Below are 20,135 nucleotides of genomic sequence, written 5' to 3' on the forward strand. Positions count from 1 at the left end.
GATTATTAAATTAAAATATAAGTAATAATAACAACAATAAAACTGTTTATAAATAAACTACTAAAATAAATAAATAACAAGTGCAAATAACATCGAGATCGATGTGGACATATGCTAACATTAGTTTTACCTTCCTAATTATTATTTCAGACCCATCAAAAGAATTACTGCTAGATAACGATGACTTGTTTTGTCCCTGTCATGGCGTGTATCAGCGAACAACTAAGATAAAGCCTGATAAAGTCCTCACTTTACAGAATAAACATTGATCCATCAAGGGCCTGTTCCATAAACCAAACTTACAGAAAAAGCCAGGCTTATTTTGGCAAGTCGGGTTTATTAATACATTATCGGTTTCAGAAATCAAATTTGCAATAGTTCAAACTCAGTTACTCTGGCAACCTATGCTGGGAACCTAGCCTGGTCCGAGGCAGGAAAACTCTCAGGCCCAGTCTTAAGTTCAGGCTTAATCAAAGTATTGTTAACATTCACCAGCAATAATTTGATGCTATTTTAATTCACTTAACCTCTTATTTATTAAAACTTCATAGCAAATTAATAGTATATATATATATATATATATATATATATATATATATATATATATATATATATATATATATATATATATATATATGTATATACATATATATATATATATATATGTATATACCAAACATCTTTAAGAATAGAACAATAATACATTTAAATTCCACTACATTTTATACATTTTTAGGTTTCTGTAGATTCTTTTTTTCCTGTTTATTAAAATCTATTTAATATTTTTCCAGTAATGAAGTTTGCACAGCACGCTCACGTTTTTAAATTTTTTTTTTGGTGCATTAATCTTGTCAATAATATTATTCAGAAGGTCATGATTTGAACTCATTAAATAATTACTTTAATAGCTTTATTTTACATTTGACTTTTTATTTATTTGATATTTTCCTCCAACATTTTAAGTTGGGTGTACTTATTTTTGGACTTTTTTTTAATTTAATTTTAGTTTATTTTTCCTGTACATTTCTTCAAAATGACTTTAAAACTGCAAACCTTGATCAACCTTGTGGAATAATTTTGGAGATGGATCTGGGTTGAGCAGTAGCCTCACTTAAATATAAAGATATTTTCCCACGGGGCGCAGGAAAGACAAGTGTCAAAGAAAAAGCAGCAATTTGCAGTGTTTTCGGGAGAAAATTAAAAATACCGCCCTTTGTGTGCGCATGGCTCTTTGTTGCCATTATTTTAAACTTAATGTGCTAAAGTTAAGCACATTTTGAATGGTACAGGGAGCCTGCAATGTACTAAAACTTTTCCTTGCATGCAACAATTTCAATGTATTGTGACAAATATTTAGCTTAGGCAAACAATCTGCAATTTCCTGTTAGCCTTCTCTCTTGCTTTGTTGTGTCCTGTAGTTTTTGATTATGTTTAAATTATTCTATGTTTGAAATCAAAAACAAATGCTGCTCACTCGCTGTGTCTCATTTCAGAGGTCTTTCTTTCATCGTTGTTGCCATGGTAGTACACAACATATTCGATGCATCTGTGCTTGACCCTTAAAGTTTCATGACAGTAACTTGCACAAGCAGTTATCTAGATTATTTAATCTGAACTCAGATTAGATAGATCGAATGATCTTCAACCTGCTGTTATGAAACCAATTTAAGCGTGGACATTTAGTTCGGCTGATTGAAGTCAGGCTTTTGACTTTATTCCCCACTTTTCTAAACCACATTTATGAAGTTTACTGCTGGACAACTCATTTTATCATGGAAAAATAACACAGAAATCAAACACTGATACTTCAATCTCCTCACAAAGCTCTGACGGTGCACTTAGTAAAGCTGTCAATCACAACTGTCAATCACGATGACACGGTTCTTTTTATAGCATTTAATTACTGGCTCAACTGACCAAATCCATCTGGAAATTTTGTGGCAAGTGTAAATATATATATATATATATGTTTTTTTTATTTAGGCTTAAGTCTCATTTGTTAACATGGAGGAGGTGGGGTTTATGACAAGTACTGCAGTCAGCCCCCAGGGGGTGATCTAACAGCCTCGAGCTTCACTCAAAAGCAGGCATGAGGGACTCTTTGTAAGTACACACACACATTATGTAATTACAACATTTTATTTTGGATGCGATTCTTTCATTCATTTATTTTATTTTTCAGCTTGGTCCCTTTATTAATCAGTGGTCTTCACAGCAGAATGAACCCCCAACTAATCCAGCATACATTTTACACAGTGGATGCCCTTCCAGCTGCAACCCTACACAGGGAAACACCCATACTGCATTCGTGAACTACGGCCAATTTAGTTTATTTAATTCCCCTATAGCGCGTGTCTTTCGGACTGTGGGGGAAACCGGAGCACCCGGAGGAAAGCCACACGAACATGGGGAGAACTTGGATGCGATTAATCATGATTTTTGAGGATTATTAAATTAAAAAATCATAAGTAATAATCACAATAAAACTGTTAATAAATAAAATTACAAAAATAAATAAATAACAATAAAACATTCAGCAAACTATCAAGAGAAGACATGCAGTAAAAGATGTCGAGGAGGTAGACAAAAGTCATTTATAGATTGTCTTAATTTATTATTTTATCTTATGACACTCCTATGACAAGTAACACTGCAGCTCTCTTCTACGGAAAAGCCCCAACACACCCTTTTAGATAGAGATGTGATACAAGCCTTCTTGCAGTAGTTTAGACAGTAGTTCTAAATGGCAATAAATTCATAAATGTTTACTAGTTCAGATTGTTTAAATGACTCATGTGTGACTAATTAGTTAGTCATTCGTCTACTGCACGTATACCTTTACAGAAATGAGACCGATAACTAAGCACATGACAAACACATCATCAAATTTCAAACTAATTATTCAGTCACGATGACATCATTTAGTGGCAATGTGCTGTGTTTTGTGGCAACCTGAGTTCCATTTACTGCAGAACAGGAAACGACAGAAACACCAAATGGTTTAAAATACCTGAATATGTTTAGAAGGCCTAAATATGGGGTGAAAAGAAACTTACTTCCTCATACATCTTTGAGCAGGTGATTCCACAGAATTTCCAAACCTGTGCCCAGAACTCAGGATAACTGTCCACAGACCACTGGTATAGGTCATTATAGTTTGCTTAAAAAAATTAAACAAAATAACAACATTTAGTGACATTGACATTTATTTAAAGCACCATTAGACATAATGCATTACATTATTTTAACACTGCAAATCAGAACTGTGATCATTGCTAAATGTCAAGAGGTTGTGGCTTATCCCAATAAGTTATTACAAAATAAAATGATAGTAATAATAATAATAATTGTAAAAAAAAAATAATAATTAAATATATATATATATATATATATATATATATATATATATATATATATATATATATATATATATATATAGATATATATATATATATGTTCTGTCTGGTTCTCGAATCTGATTGACTGGTAGCCTAGGTTATTGGTAGGATGTTGGTGATTGAGCAATGGTTTCTGCTGTTCTGACGTCAGCTGCAGATATGAATGAATGGCGGAAGAAAGTAGATCCTAGTATAAAAGGATTTTAAAACTCTGAATGTTTGATTTTCTTTTTTATACGCATGATTATGTCGTCAAACTGTTGTATAAACACAATATCACACTCATTGCAGAGCGATAAGGCTATATATATATATATATAGCCTTATGGCTTTGCAATGGGTGTGATATTGTGTTTATACAACAGTATATATATATATATATATATATATATATATATATATATATATATATATATATATATATATATATATATATATATATAAATTCTTACATGTATAAAGTGTAAAATATATAGTCACAAATATAATTTAAAAATCAAATTAAAAAAACTGTTTTAATTACCTGTCAAAAGTAAACAGCTATATTGCTGTGACCAGATTCTTTCCTAACTGCTATTTTCTCACTACTATTATTTTGCTATTAAAAGGAAATGGACAACTTATATTTACATATACAAACAAATATCTAGCTAACTGTAAATCACTGGCTGTAAGGTGTTATAGGGCAATTTCAACTTCTTTTGCATCTAATTAGGGCTGCACGATATTGGAAAAATCAAACATTACAATCTTTCATTTTGCTGCAATATATATCGTGGTATAAATATAATTTCACCAAATGATTTGAATAGCTCTACTTGGAAAGATTCATTCATTTAGATCGACTGAGATGATTAAGTCTTTGTCTATGCAGTGCATAAATCATAATAAATTCACAAGCAAAATTAAATAAATAAACAGTGCTTTATGGTTTTATGGGCCATCTAACAGTATTCAAGTACAGAAATTTAACAATCAAACATAAAAAACATGGTCATCATTATATAAATAATATGATATAATAGTATCTTTATCGTTTAATCTTAATTAAATAATCTAATCCTGCGATTTTCCTATTGCAAATGCACACATTGCGATATCGATGATTAAACAATATATTGTTCAGCCCTACTTCTAATCATAGTCGATAAGAACTCGCTGCATGTAGGGTATTTAATCATATTCAGACCTTATGTGTACATGAGTAAGACCTTATGAATTTAACATATAATCACATACATTAAATATGACATTTCAATACTCAGATATGTAATCAATCATTATGGCTTTTAAACAGATTTAAATATGTATATTTTACAAATACTTACTCGCATCAATTTCAGATTTCCTACTATTATTTTACCTCACTCGAGCACAATCACCATCATGAGATACTGTGCATTGATGGTGTGTATAATATCTTTTTGAAGTTACATTTTTCATTTATTTAATTATATAATACTGACAACACTAGAAGAGGTAGAAGCAACAATTGAAATACATGCCAGCTTAAAGTGAATAGTTGCTGATAGCATTTTAATAAAGCGGCAGTAAATCATAAATAAGTATATGAACTGAATGAACAGTAACTGGAAAAAACTATAAGACTAAACTATAAGACTAACTGTTGTATTTATTAAAAGCATAAACATCAGCAACACAAGGATATACCATTTACTATTAGGAAAAATGTACAAATTTGTGAGACAAAATATAATTGTATAACAGGAACAGAGATGAGAGTGACATAAGGAAATAAATCATGCTGTCAGTGTAAATTCTAGGTCTGATCTGAAATTCTGGTTTTGCAACTTCTTATGTCTAATGCAAGCATTGAGATTTAGCAGACTGGCATGCATGAATAACTGGAAATACGTGGTCAGGCATCTATTTCTAGATGAAACATATAAAATGGATCCTGGATCAAATATAGTGGGCAAAAAATAAAGAGCTCTGTTTTTGCTTAAATGTGACCATGACATAACATGACAAGCCTAGGATGAGCTAGTAATGCGATTAAGACCAAACCATAGTACTATGCTTTGTTTTCCTGGAGAATAAGGGGTGTGTAGTTAGTCTACATTCAACCAAGCCCAGGCTGACTCTCTACTCACCCAGGTTCAAGCCGAATTCCCGGTTAACCAGAGTTCGGAATCGGTCCGTCTGTGTGTTTCGCTTGGAGTCCGGGTACCAGAGCACCTTCGACTCCATAATCTCCTCGCTCTTGGCCTCCGTGTCTTTAGACATGATCGGATGACACGCGCCAACGTATCGTGAATAAGCTATGAAGACTCAAAGAATCGCACTACGCGAGTTGGACGGGCCGATCCGGTGATCGTGTATTGGTGCAGGTCAGACACATGGGTCACTTCCGAGCGTCAGCCGAACATAATCAACCAGCAGCAGCGGAAGCCCCGCCTACCGCGCAACCGCACTGCGTCCTGACAACCTCCATGTGTTATTCCGCGACTAATGTAGTGCTTCGGTTTCTACACAAAAATCTATGGATGATTCAGATTTTTTTCCTTTTTTTAATTTATTTTCTATTATTTTTATATATATTTGTGATTAATGAACTAGCATTTGCAATTACTGACTTGCACGTACCCTGGCGGAAGGTCTGTCTGATTCATCTGTCAGATTATATTGAGGATGTTCGACTCTCCTGCCGATCGGTTCATTCGATCAATTCATTTCTAAGAAGCGTTTTTTTTTAGTAAAAAAAATCTAAAATGACAGTTAATAGATATTTTGATGCTGCATTCTGTTATTCTTTTGAATTTAAGTCATGTAAAAATAGTCCCTTTTAATCTGAAAAATACTTCAGGACACAAGTGTATTGTGTGCAAAAAAAAAAAAACGTACAATAACAATTTAAAATTGTATAACACTTTAAAAAAAAAAATATATATATATATATATATATATATATAAATAATACAAACACACATTATACACATATTCAATTAACTTAGTTCTGTATTTTGTGTGTTTGTTTGTTTGTTTGCTTGCTTGCTTGCATTATTATTTGTCGTGTTATCGAATGTCGAGAACCGCTTGGAAAGATTCACGATTCAGTTTAATTTAAAAGGTTCTTGTAAAATTATTTAGGTGTTTGATTGTAAAGAGTCACTTCAATAACAATGATTTGCTCACATACCTTGATTTATAATGTCAACTACCAAGGGTCAGAAAAAGAAGTGAAGTATAGCGTTAGTTGAACTTAACTATTTATTCAAAGTTATGAAATACCTAGTTTCGAATTTTGATGGTATTTTATAACAATATAAAGCAACATCCAACTTACATAATGCCTACTTTACAAAAAACATTGATAACTAGACATTTAAAGGATCCTTGATAAAGAGTAACTGTCAGGCTTTGGCGGAGGAATATCTGACCGTCCCGCAATTAGCATGTCTTTTATTCTATTGGCTGCTGAAGCTGGTCTCACATCAGCCGAGACCGCAGCACGAGAGAAAGCGACATGGACAGACGGAAAACTCAGCCAATCAGAAGTCACACTGCAGCTTCTCCAGTTCGGCCCACTGGGGCTTTCAGCCAATAGAAGAGGGGATTGTGTAGAGGTGTGCCCAATCACAGACTGCGGCCCGCAACATGATATGAAGGGGGGAAAACAGGATTACGCCTTAAAGGTGGCTCTGTGCTATATTTTCCATACATTTAGATTTTACAAAGTTGGCTGTTTGTTTTTAGTGCCAGAGGAAGGTATTGGACTGTATATAAGAGGCGAGCTGCTGGGCATTTTTGCAGAGTCATCAACACCCACTGCCAAGGCCAATTTCATCAATATTTATTTAACATTTGGGAAATAAGAGTTGCACCACGAATGTATTGCAATGCAAATTTAGCTGATTTACGTTTAGCACAAAAAGAAAAAAAAGTTGGCGTTGTGTTGCCAAATATTGTTGGCCAGTTGATTTTTTTAATCTCTTTAGTTATAACTTATCAAAGACAAACAGATTCTTGTGAATCCATTTAATATACACTACTGGATCTGCAACCGATCAACTTTTTATTTACCTTACAGACTCTTTCATAATAGTACAGTCTACGTTTTAACTTTAGTGTTGGATACATACAAATGCATATCAATCTCCCCCGGCATTGGCAAGATGGCCATCATCTTGAGACTACTCACCTTTTGTTTGACTGCATATACAATTATTCATTTTTTTCTTCAAGAACACATTTTAATGGCATTTGCAATCAAATGTGCTCAGATGAAAATCTATAATAAACAGTACACATCAATCCATCCGGTTAGACCAGGGATGGGCAAACTTGATCCTCGAGGGCCGGTGTCCCTGAGGAGTTTTGTTCCAACACTAGTCAAACACACCTGAACATGCTAATCAGTGTCTTTAAGATCACAAGAAATCTATAAGCAGGTGTGTTTGATTAGGGTTGGAGCTAAACTGTGCAGGACACCGGCCCTCCAGGACCGAGTTTGCCCACCCTGGGTTAGACAATGTAACTGAAACACCTAGAGTTAGTCCACAATAAGTCATTATTATGGTGTAGGGCCTCCTTTTGCGGTCAACACACCATCAATTAATCTTGGGAATGACAGATACAGGTCCTGCACAGTGGCCAGAAAGATTTTAAGCCATTTTTGCAGAATAGTGGCCAGGTCACTCCATGATGCTGGTGTAGGACACAGTTCTCACTCCTGGCTCCTCCAAAACACCACAAGGTGGCTCAATAATATTTGGATTTGGTGATTGTGAAGGCCATGGACGATGTTCAAGGTCATTTTCATGTTCATCAAACCACTCTGTCACTAATCTTGCAGTGTGTATTGGAACATAATCATCCTGATACACAGGACTGGCTTTAGGATATAATGTTTGAACCATTGAATGCACATGGTCCTTCAGATTAGTTAGGTAGTCCTTAGCAGTGATGCTCCATCTAGCACAAGTTTTGTGCCTAGGGGATGCCATGATATTGCAGCCCAAACCATCACTGATCCACCCCCATGCTTCACACTAGGCATCCAACAGTCTGGGTTATACACTTCTTTGCAGCTTCTCCACACCGTAACTCTCCCAGATGTTAAAAAAATAACAGTGAAGGTGAACTAAACCAGAGAACAACACATCTAGCCATGTATATTCACCCCATGGCGCTCCCGACTAACAATTTTCAGACAGCCTCCTCATGCATCCACAGTTACTCCTGCTGGATGTGGTTTGTCCCTCTTGGTGTTATGCTGACATCACTCTACATACCGTGGCTCTTGATACATCACAAAGACCTGCTGTCTTTGTAACAGATGTGCCAGCAAGGACTACTGTATACACAGCAATACGTCACCCATGATGTTGTGTGCATTGCAATATTTTAAGCAAAACTGTGCTATTACTCCTTCGACCAGGGGTGTCCAAATTCAGTCCTGGAGGGCCGGTGTCCTGCTGAGTTTAGCAATAACTTGCTTTAACACACCTGCCAGGAAGTTTCTAGTATATCTAGTAAAAGCTTAATTAGCTGGATCAGCTGTGTTTGATTAGGGTTGGAGCTAAACTCTCCTGGACACCGGACACCACTGCCTTAGACCTTCACACTATTATCTTACGGGTGGAATGTGCAATCAATGAAGATTGGCCATCAGGCTGGTCAAACATAGCCATGAAGCTTCCAACACTAAATTGGCTAATGTTTCAGTTTCATTGTCCAACCCCTGTATGAATCTATCTATCTGTCCATCCATCCAAGACAAATGCAACAGACAGAATCCTTAATTATCATAAAAATGTGCTTTCATAAAAGCAAACTTGCCTCTGAGAAATGACAAATAAAAAAACAACAATGCACAACATTACACGCAAGCCAAGTATGGGTTTCTTAAAAGCATGGTAGTCCTTGATCATTAAGCATTATGTAAACCCTTTTAAGAGAGCAGCAGTCTCAAGGATACAAGGGATTCAGCAAGCAAAACAAAGCAAACAACTATTTGGTGAGTGCCTATGACAGTACAAAAAAGAAATGAAATAGATTTTCCCCCGAACCACAAACTCTATGTTAAACTGCACGAGAACAAAATCAAATGCCAAGATCAGCATTTCACAACATGACAGGCTTTCATCTCGAGGTTATCAACAAGTCGCTCTACTACAAGTTTTTTTTTTTTCCGCAGATATAATGATTTAATTTAACCCATTTAGACGCTGAGTTTCAGAGAGTTTATCTGAGGTAATATGAACGGACAAATGAAGCAATGTTCAAAAAAGTATCTATTGCATCACGCTAAACCTCCTATGTCCAAATTATTTTATGAAGCAACTTTAAAAAAAAACTACCAAAAAAACTCTCAAATTACTATTTGAGCAAATAAAAAAAAAGAAGAAAAATGCCATTAATGTCAGTCAGGTTGATAGTTTTGAAAATAAATATATAAATCCAAGACATGTTGCTCAAATTGTATATTACGTTTATTAAATTCTTTCTGGACCACCATTTCATCTTCCGATGAACAAGCATGATAAGCACAATAATATGATACAGACAGCAAACAATACCACAGCAAGCAACACAAATGAATGATCCTGATGAAATTTATACAGTACAAAAGTAAACCTGATATGGAAATCTAGGCATTTACTACGCAAATAAAAACACCAGGTCTAGACTTCACAAAGATTCAGTGCTTCCTAATACAAATCATTCATAGACATAATCCTCGACACACAATAATTGGCACTGGCGCAGTCAACATGAGTTCAATGAGAGAGAACTGAGCATTTACTGAGTTAGTACATCTCCCTTACGCTGAAAGTAACATCTGATCTATTAACCAAACAATACATGCCATTTCACAATTAAATTTAGGACCTGACATGGTGCTGGAACCTAATAATAAGACTATGAATATGGAAATACGGTTACACATTTCTTAAGCAAACTCACATTCACTTGTACTTTAGATATTACAGCGAACAAATAAATCGCTCATATTTTCCACCGTACTGCAGCTTCTCATTCATTACAGCTAAGAAAACACACATGGCAATTCGGACACGTGTACTTCTTCATAGTTGTCTCCAGTGTACAATATGCTGGTACTTTGCAAATACATGAGTGTTAAATTAGATTTCTGAAAAAAAGCTGGTGCTTAAAACTGCATGATTTATTGACCAGCTAATGTTTTTCACTCATTCATTTAGTCAAAAAATAAATAAATAAACGGGGCCTTCTTGATATTAGTGCATGAGAAAGCTTTCCAGGTGACTTGAGTCGCAGTACAGTCAGGTTGAGGGCAGATGAAATAGACTGTAAATCTGCACACGTTTCTATTAAAAAGTGAATTTTGTCAATGTTTACAAAGAGTATAGATGGCATCAGTGCTAAAAAGAGAACTACAAGCCACAAAACTCTCGCTTTGACTTTGACTACCACATTTTCTTTTAGTAAAACAGGAGACAAACTTAATATAAAAATGACTGAGTATAATATAAAAATGATTTAGTGGCAGGAATGAATTATCATTATTACACATAGATTAGAAAACCATATTTAAAATATGATACTAAACAAAACAACAAATTCCTCCCTATAAAAAAAATACAATACTGTTTAAATGTTTGGGGTAGAAAAGATTATTTTTAGGTACATTTATTGGATATAAATACAGTAAAAACTGTAATATTGTCAAATTGATTCTATTTTTTTTTAATAATTATTTTTTCGGGGTTTTCACCTTTATTTGACAGGACAGTAGAGAGCATTGACAGGAAAGCATGGGGAGCAGAGAGAGGGGAAGGATCGGCACAGGACCGCAAGGCGGAATCGAACTCGGGTCGCCATGAGCACCGGAGTGCATGTGTCGACGCACCAACCACCACAGCTGACAAAATTGATTCTGATTTAACGTATATCAAATTGCAATTGATTCCTTAAAAGAACAACAATTTCTTTTCATAAATCTTAAGTGTAACACGATCTTTCAGAATCATTTCTTATTATTATCAATGTAAAAAAAAAGTTGAGGTGATCAATTTCTTGTTTTCTCTGATGAAAACACAAAACACAACTCAAAAGATTTTATTTTTAAATCGCAACCTTGCCAAGTATTAACTTCTGTGAAGAAAAATTATTTTCAAAATATTTATCAACCTTACAACTTTTGGACAGTAGCATACTTTTTTGAAATAGTGGTATAATCATGCAACAGCAACAACAAAACTCAATTTATGGCATATTATGGAATGAAAATAAACGTTTCATGAAAATAAATGAACGCTGGCCATTCAGATTTCTTTCAAAATGTAAAAATGTATAAAAAAAATCAAAAATTGCAGCAATATGTAATATTTCTATGAATCACACAATAATGTTTTAAATATCTTTAAAAACATGCAGACTAGTTTTAGCTACTAAGAATGCTTGATAATAATAAAAAAAAAACATTTAAAAATGGATTAACAAGATAGGTCCCCCCAAAAATGAAAACTGTCTCATCTTTTAATTTCCCTCACAATGGTTTTAAAGCTGTACGAGTGTTTCCTTCTTCTGTTAAATATTTTCAAAACCTATTTGAGTTCCTTTCTTCTGTTGAACAGGAAAGAAGATATTTTGAAGAATGCTGGCTGATAACACCCATTGACTTCCATGGCAGTGGAAAAGAAAATTATGATGGAGGTCATTGGGTGCCATCAACCATTCATTCATTTTCTTTTCGGCATGGTCCCTTTGCTAATCAGGGGTTGTCACAAAGGATTGAACCGCCAACTTATCAAGCCTATGTTTTGCACAGCGGATGCCCTTCCAGCTGCAACCCATCACTGGGAAACACCCATACACTCTCATTCACAAACATACACTACGGACAATTAAGCTTACCCGATTTACCAGTACCGCATGTCTTTGGACTGTGGGGGATGCCGGAGCACCCGGAGGAAACCCACATGAACACAGGGAGAACATGCAAACTCCACACAGAAATACCAACTGACCCAGCTAAGGCTCGAACCAGCGAACAGTGATAACCACTGCACCACCCTGCCATCAACCAGCATTCCTCAAAATATCTTCTTTTGTGTTCAACAAAAACTCAAATAGGTTGAACAAATGGACGGGAAGCAAATGATGGCAAATTTCATTTGTGAGTAAACTATCCCTTATACTCTTAAAGCAAATTAAAAGTGCAGGAAGTAGGGAAAGTGAATAAAACTCAGCAGATAAGATGGGACACAGGTTAGAACAGTTAGCAGGCATTTAAAGCAGAGAAAACGCCACTTTCTTTAAATAAAAATGAGTTTACCAAGCAGCACTAATAGGTAGTGGGATTGGTGCTATTCAATCAATCCCTCTTTATAATGGTACATAGAATGATCTCAAGCTGAGAACAAAGTGCATGACCAGGTTTTACCCTGTAGGTACTTATCTGAAGCACACAAGAATCTCTCTCAGATGACGCTGGACAGAGACACTGGTGTACATTGCAGCACTGTTAGCTTGCTGCCAGGAACACTGATCTCAATTTTGATGACTAGCTGCTTTCTGAAAGCGATTTCCACATACATCTTCATCCCTGATAGTGCTGATCGTTTCTGAACTCTGCTGACCTCAAGAGGAGACAAGGGAGAGAGAGAAAAAAAAACATGCAGTGATAATGACTATTCTTCACACTTTGAGTGTTTCTGGATTGACTCTCAATGACATTGCCTTTACGACTGATAAATAACACACGCTTTAAAAAAAAACTCTTCATATAAAGCTTATGGAAAAGAGAATAACACTGAGCAATGGACATACTCACACACACGCTTACACACATGTATACAAAAAAGTCCTGATATTTACTCAAAATTAAAAAGAAATGGGCGGCTACAGTAGAAGTGGACACTAGTAATACACTCTACGACAACAGGGCGAATAAAATCAATCCTCTAATGGAGAATGAATCAAATTTCCACACGTCACGTACGATTCTCGTCAGGGGGGACATCCTGAGAAAAATTCGGTGGAAAGAAATAACAAAAACAACATTTTTTTGTTTGTTTCTTCTCAACTCAAGCCACAAACCCCAGCTCTGAGCCTTTGGTGAAGATCTCTTCATTGGTCGCTGGAGCGCTCTAGGGTTTCAATCACTCTGCTCAGGCGGATGTTGAGGAGGCGGATCTGGGTGTCGAGCTGGTCGATCTTCTCCTCCAGAGTTCCAGATCCTCCTCCTTTCCTCCAGTACGCTCCGACCGGCCCCGTCATGAAATACACGGCCATGATGAAGCACAGCGGCAGCACTGCCTTTTCTGGATCGCCCTCGAATTTCTGCAGAATGTACAGGCAGGAGAGGGCGAAAAGGGTGACGCGGGCCAGCCAGAAGAATCGGCCGAACACTGCGTGGAGGATGTAAAAGAAGCCGCTCAGGAACAGGGAAAGGAACCAGTAGGCCACCAGGAGGGCTGCCACTAGAAGAAGAGCCCGAGCGGGAGAGCTGGACACGGATGATGGGCTGAAGTAGTGCGTCAGGTTAGAGGCTGAGAAGCAAAAATGAAAAACAGATGGAAATTGAAGAGAGAATGACAAGTGCAATCATACGCAAACAGGAAAATATACATACAGGTATATGATATTTCAGTCAAACTAGCCCTATTTAACAGTTCTAACGTTCAAACTATATATCATTCATTCATTCATATTCTGCCGCTTTTCAGGGGCCGGGTCGCGGAGGCAGCAGTCTTAGGAGAGAACCCCAGACTTCCCTATCCCCGGACTCTTCCTCCAGCTCCTTCGGGGGGATCCCGACATGCCTGGAACACCTCCCTAGGTAGGCGTCCAGGAGGCAACCAAAACAGATGCCCGAGCCACCTCAGCTGACTTTTCTCGATGTGGAGGAGCAGCGACTCTACTCCGAGCTCCTGCCGAGTGTCAGAGCTCCTCACCCTATCCATATGAGTGCACCCTGCCACCCTTCGAAGGAAACTCATTTCGGCCGCTTGTATCCGAGATCTTGTCCTTTCGGTCATGATCCAAAGCTCATGACCATAGGTGAAAGAAGGAACGTAGATTGATCGGTAAATCGAGAGCTTTGCCTTTCGGCTCAGCTCCTTCTTCACCACAACGGACAGGTACATCGACCGCATTACTGCTGCCGCTGCACCAATCTGCCTGTCAATCTCTCGTTCCATCCTTCCCTCACTCGTGAACAAAACCCCGAGATACTTAAACTCCTCCACCTGGGGTAAGGACTTTCCTCCAACCTGCAAACTATATATTTGTTATTTTATTTTGAAGATCTGAGATTTTATTTTCAACTATCTGCTGCCGTTTTCAGTATGACAATACATGTCAAGCAAAATGATATTCAAATTCAATGATCGGCACATAATCAGTTACCGAGACGACTATTGTCACAGTATTTTATGTTGTTGTCCAGCTGTGACATCGCAGAAATAGAAACCGTTTGTAAATAGAAATTTTGTATGTCGCTGTCACAGATGGTGAGGACAAAAACTCCTTTTAACATAAAAAAGGAACATTGTAATGTGTATCGCAGCATTGTGTATAGTGTAAAACACAATGTAATAAATGTAAACAGCGTCTGAGTACCTGAGTACTGTTATTGTAGTGCATATGCTCATGTATTTGAATGCATACCAACAGTCACAAAAATCATCTACTCTCTCCATTCAGAAATCTGATTGTTATGAGATGTTGTTCTAAAACATGATTTGTTCATTCAATAGTACTCTTGAATAGTACTGAGTGCTCTCATGAATGTAATGTAGCATTATGAAATTAGAGGTAAATGATCACAATGAAATCCAAACACAGTAATCTCAAAAATGCATTTGATGCATGTTAATCATAGAGTAACGCATTTCGGCTGACCATTTGTGATCTGATCACTGAAAATACATTAATGCCAGGTGAAAGACAGAGCTAAATTCATATACAATAAACAAACCAATTCTGGTGCTGACTTACAGTCAATGCCCATAACGTCCAGCAGATCCACCCACAGTTTCCACAAAGTGTCCAATAATGAATCGACTCCATGAACAAACCTCTCGGTAGTTTTTGAGAAGAACTGCAAAACAATGAAATACAGGTTTTTAAATATTTAAAGAATAATAACTTAGCAAAATTACCAATGTTGTTTTACATGAATATGCATGCATTTTATCTATCTATATTTATATATATATATATATATATATATATATATATATATATATATATATATATATATATATATATATATATATATATATATATATATATATATATCTTTATATTAAAATTATTTCACTAGTAAATATCTAATTATCTCTCCGTGAAAATAATTAGCTTTTGATGCACAACACCAGGGGCCTGTTTCAGTAAGGAGGTTCAAACAACTCAGAGTTTAAACTTGAACTCTGAGTTGATTTACTGAGAGATTAAAAACTCGGTTTTCGGTTTCAGAACAGCTGATCCGAGTTGAGTCAATCAACTTCGAGTAGACCAACTCAGAGTTAAGCGCACGCACCGTGACTTTAAAAAGGCATTATCAATGGAGCGCAGACATTACAAGTGACTATGGCAATATCTTATAAAAGAGATCACCATTTCTTTCTCCAGCTGAACTTGATGTTCTCATGCAAAGTTAAAGCAAATATGAGTGTATATATTTGAAAAGAAGCAACCATCAGTGAAGAAGAGACAGTTAGCGTGGGAAAACAGCTGCTCAAGTTAATGCCTAATTTCACTTTTTAAGTATTTAAATATTTAAGTATAATAAAATAAGTAATGTAATTTCTGACGTTTATATTTTTTTTTCTAAACTTTTTTATACATTTATTAGTTTTAAATGATTTAACAGTGCACTTGTGTGTCTGCCTTTTTTATTGATCAAGTGATAGAGGTTAATATAACATTTAGAAGGTAAGCAGTACTAAAAATAATTTTTAGAAAGAATAATAATCCCATTAATCTAGTTACAGTGCATGTCGAAGGTAAATTTAATTATTTATTAAAAAAGGATAAGCCATCTAGTACAGTTCTTCTGTGTGTGACTAAAATGTAGGCAATAGCTATGTTTCCATCCAAATATATTACATAAATTTATGTGCAAAACTGGAATATTGCATAAAAGATGTGAATAAAATTCCATCCAACGAGTCAAAGAGAAAAAAAATCGTCACTTCCTGATTAAACTGGCACCAAATATCAACAGTAAAAACAGAATTTACTGTGGTAGAAGAAGCTGCGTCAATTAATTCTTTATTTAGCCTAATTAATGTACTTGCGCCTCGATGTCAGAAGCCAATGCTGAAACACAATGAACACATGGGGGCGTCTGAAGCCATGAGACGCGGAGACTCTTGACACGCTCCAGACACTCTGAGGTAATTAATAATATACACTAATACTGAAACAGTTAAGGCATTTTAGAATGACTAAAACAATATTTAAGACATGTTACAGTGTGCTCAGCCTGCTGGTTTGTCCATTTACACACATTTTCATTATCATATGATCATGATCTTTTTTTTAATGTACATACTGTAATTTGTTCAGTAAAAGTGTTTCCATCGTAGTTTATGCACACATTTTCTATCGAATAAAAGTTTATCCTACTCAGTTATGCATGTTTTTATGCATATTTTAAAAAGTTATGTGCATCATGACATTTCTATCAATCGTTTTTATGCACATATCCAAAATGAGCATTAAAATAGGTGGGTGGAAACGTAAGACTAAGGCGAGAAATACCGCTTCATCTTTAAAAAAGGGGAGGAGACCGACAGAAACTCAGAGTTTAGAGAATAAAACCTGTATCTGACCAGGTTAGATTAACAGAGTAAGTTACCACAGTAACTGACTCTGAGTTAAAGTTAACTCTCTTTCAGAAACAGGTTTGACTTACCCTGCTTTCTCCAGTTTAACAAACCTGCCATTTTGAAATGGAAAACCCAGAGTTTCTCTCATTTCAGGGTTAAAATACTCTGAGTTTTCAGTTAACCTCCTTTCTGAAACAGGCCCCAGGTCTTCTCCTTTTTGAGCAACATAAATTTCTCATATTTATCAGAAAAAAAAATGTATAACTGAAGGACAACCTGTATACCCATTATACCATTATTACACATTTATAGTAATTGTTTGTTGGCAATACACAAAGACAATCCCTTTCAAGTATGCCTCATGCTGCCATATCTGTAAATACATTGAACGTTTTAGTAATTTTAAGAAATCAATTATTTTTTGTTCTGCATTATAGTGTAAAAACACGATTTATGGAAATGAATAAAAATGGAGCTTTTTAGTGGTTTTTAGAAATCCTGTTTTAACAAAGAGCATTGAAGCGTTCAATTACAAAAAATAGCGGTTATTATTATTTTTTTTTTACAAATAAGCTTTTCCTAAACAAAATGAAAAATAGTTTTATGAATACTACTAACATAACTTTCAATCATGCCACATTTGCCCAAGGAAAAGCTGAAAAATATGCTTAGAATTATAAACACATTTGATTAATAACAATAAACAAACATTATAACACACCAATGCCAAAAGATAACTAAGATACATTCAAATATTTAACAAAAACCCATAAAATTGTATGGCAATTGTACATCAATTATACATGCATGCTGCATAAATACACACAAAAAATATGCATATAAATATTTGCTTCAAATATTTGCTGCTTATTTAAACTTATTTAAAATGAGCTAAAACAACTCAGTTCTTGAGATTTTTTTGAGACCACCTAATTGCTTTACGTTCAATCCACTTTAATTTTTTAAATTAACTTAATTTGTGTTGAGCTAACATGAATGATCTGTGTGGAATCCTGCCTTTTTTAAAGTATCTAATTTCATTGATAAAACAAATTATGCATTCCCAATAACTAATTAACAAAAATTCTGTTTAAATGACATTTATCATATGTTTTATTGGACATTACTTAATATTGACTTATTCACTTATATAATACAATAAAATAAAACTCACTGACTGATTAAAGCTAAAAAAAAAAAAATGAAAGAACATTAAAAATATACCACAAAAATAAAATAAAAAATTGTATGTCAATTATACATTCAAGTTATTTAAACAACATTATTTAGGCTACTTGTTCAAACAACTTATTTAAAATCTGCTGAAACAACAATTCTTCAGTTTTTATGGGGGGACAACTTAATTGTTTTACATTTAATTCAATTAAATTTGTTAAATTAACATCGATTTGTGTTGAAACAAGAAGAATAAACCATGTGGAACCCTTCATTTGTACAGTATCCAATTAATATATATATATATATATATATATATATATATATATATATATATATATATATATATATATATATATATATCCATTAACTAATTAACAAATAATCTATTCAAATTACATTAATCGTGTTTTATTGGACATGATTTAATCTCGAAAATTGACTCATTCCCTTACACAATACAATGGAATAAAATTCAATGACTGATTGATTAAAGCAGCTATGGTAAAGCATTATCGAAAAACCAACAAATCTGAAGTAGTGGCTCATCTGCAAGTGCGCCAGACACTTTATGGCAGACACTTTCTAGAACCAAGTGACCTACATAAACATCACTGCTCGAATACGGCATGCTCTCTACATAGTCAGCTCACTAGGTTTTAGGACACAGCCACTGACAGCTGGTGATCTCTGCAGGCCCCAAATAATGCACCTGCAAACAAAACAACATTTTAAAGGCTCCACGAGAGCATAGACAGACCTTGTAGAGGGCCCTGATGTTCTCCTCCCCGAAGACATTGCTGAGGGTCTGGTAGAAGCCGCTGGCCGCCCTCCTGAAGCTGTTCTGGGTGCTCGAGTCTTTCCTGCTCCGCGCTGCCCCAGTAAGGAGGACGAGCGCCAAAAACAGGCTCAAAACCACCGCTAATTTAGCTCCTTTCATCCTCAGAGAAGAACTGGCAACCGGCAATGTGCAGTGGAGGAAATGCTGGATGGCGGGTCTGATGTAGCTGATAAAAAAAACTGAATATAGCGGTGTGATATGCCGGAAGATGATGCTGCAGAGAGATGGAGGAGGAAGCCGAGCACGACTAAAGAGCGGAAGCTGTATGCGGCGGCTGACTAAAAATAGATTTTTAAAATAAAAGTCATATATATATATATATTTTTTTTAAATTGTTAAAATTAGTATTTAATTTTTAAATAAAAAAACATACTTTTTAAAAAAATCTAATAATTAGATATCAAATACAGTAATTTAAAAAATTGAAACAAGCAAAGGTTAGAAATAAAAAGGAAGTTTGAAATAGGAAGAGTAGTATATAGTATATATATAACACTAAATAAATGAATGGACTGGTAAAATGAATAATAAAAAATTTAAAAAATAAAATATTTCTTATAGTGTATTTAATTGTTATAATATCCATTATGCATACAGGACTTATTTTAAAAACATTTAAAACATAACGAATCACAACATTTGAACAAAAGTGTATATACATTTTTTGTTATTATAAAAACAAAATAAGACCCAATAATAAATGTATTAAATACAAACACTTTAAAATGTTAGGCTCGTGTATTAAGTGACTTCAATAACATCAAAATAGTTATTCAGAGGCATGTTTTATGAAAAAAATTATATATATCCAACGTCTTTATATAAAGTTCACAAAAAACTCTTTGGGCACCCGGCGCAATAAGGCACAAGATGTGTTTGGAGTGATTTGTTTCTTTTTTTCGACTAGCAAAACAGTAATTTTCACGTTTTATG

The 20,135-nt window shown here is 35.0% G+C and overlaps 2 protein-coding genes across 4 annotated transcripts in view; both read right to left on the reverse strand.

Annotated features, from left to right (window-relative positions):
* Positions 1-7,762, reverse strand: part of aacs (acetoacetyl-CoA synthetase) — a 76,836-nt gene extending 69,074 nt beyond the window's left edge. Inside the window, exons 1-2 of one of the 3 annotated variants that reach the window (XM_073950054.1) lie at positions 7,561-7,762; positions 3,057-3,160 (exon numbers count right to left, since the gene is read on the reverse strand). In XM_073950054.1, coding sequence (XP_073806155.1) covers positions 3,057-3,160; positions 7,561-7,591 — 135 coding nt within the window. In that variant the 5' untranslated portion in view covers positions 7,592-7,762. 3 annotated transcript variants of the gene reach the window in all.
* A 5,438-nt stretch (positions 7,763-13,200) lies between these two features.
* On the reverse strand, positions 13,201-19,409 carry bri3bp (bri3 binding protein). The gene is made up of 3 exons (NM_001089335.1): positions 19,122-19,409; positions 15,348-15,450; positions 13,201-13,897 (listed from the first exon to the last, which is right to left on the reverse strand). The coding sequence occupies exons 1-3, from the start codon at positions 19,299-19,301 to the stop codon at positions 13,476-13,478; spliced, it is 705 nt and encodes a 234-aa protein (NP_001082804.1). The 5' UTR covers positions 19,302-19,409; the 3' UTR covers positions 13,201-13,475.
* Positions 19,410-20,135: the final 726 nt, after the last annotated feature.

Source organism: Danio rerio, chromosome 5 (genome assembly GCF_049306965.1).
Source record: "Danio rerio strain Tuebingen ecotype United States chromosome 5, GRCz12tu, whole genome shotgun sequence".
NCBI lineage: Eukaryota > Metazoa > Chordata > Actinopteri > Cypriniformes > Danionidae > Danio > Danio rerio.

Excerpts from the sequence above, each read along its gene's own strand:
- bri3bp (NM_001089335.1), bottom strand. The coding sequence starts at position 19,301 with ATGAAAGGAGCTAAATTAGCGGTGGTTTTGAGCCTGTTTTTGGCGCTC. Across the intron at positions 15,451-19,121 it reads ACATCAGGGCCCTCTACAAG|TTCTTCTCAAAAACTACCGA; the intron begins GTCTGTCTATGC and ends ATTGTTTTGCAG. Across the intron at positions 13,898-15,347 it reads GGACGTTATGGGCATTGACT|CCTCTAACCTGACGCACTAC; the intron begins GTAAGTCAGCAC and ends TTTGCTTCTCAG.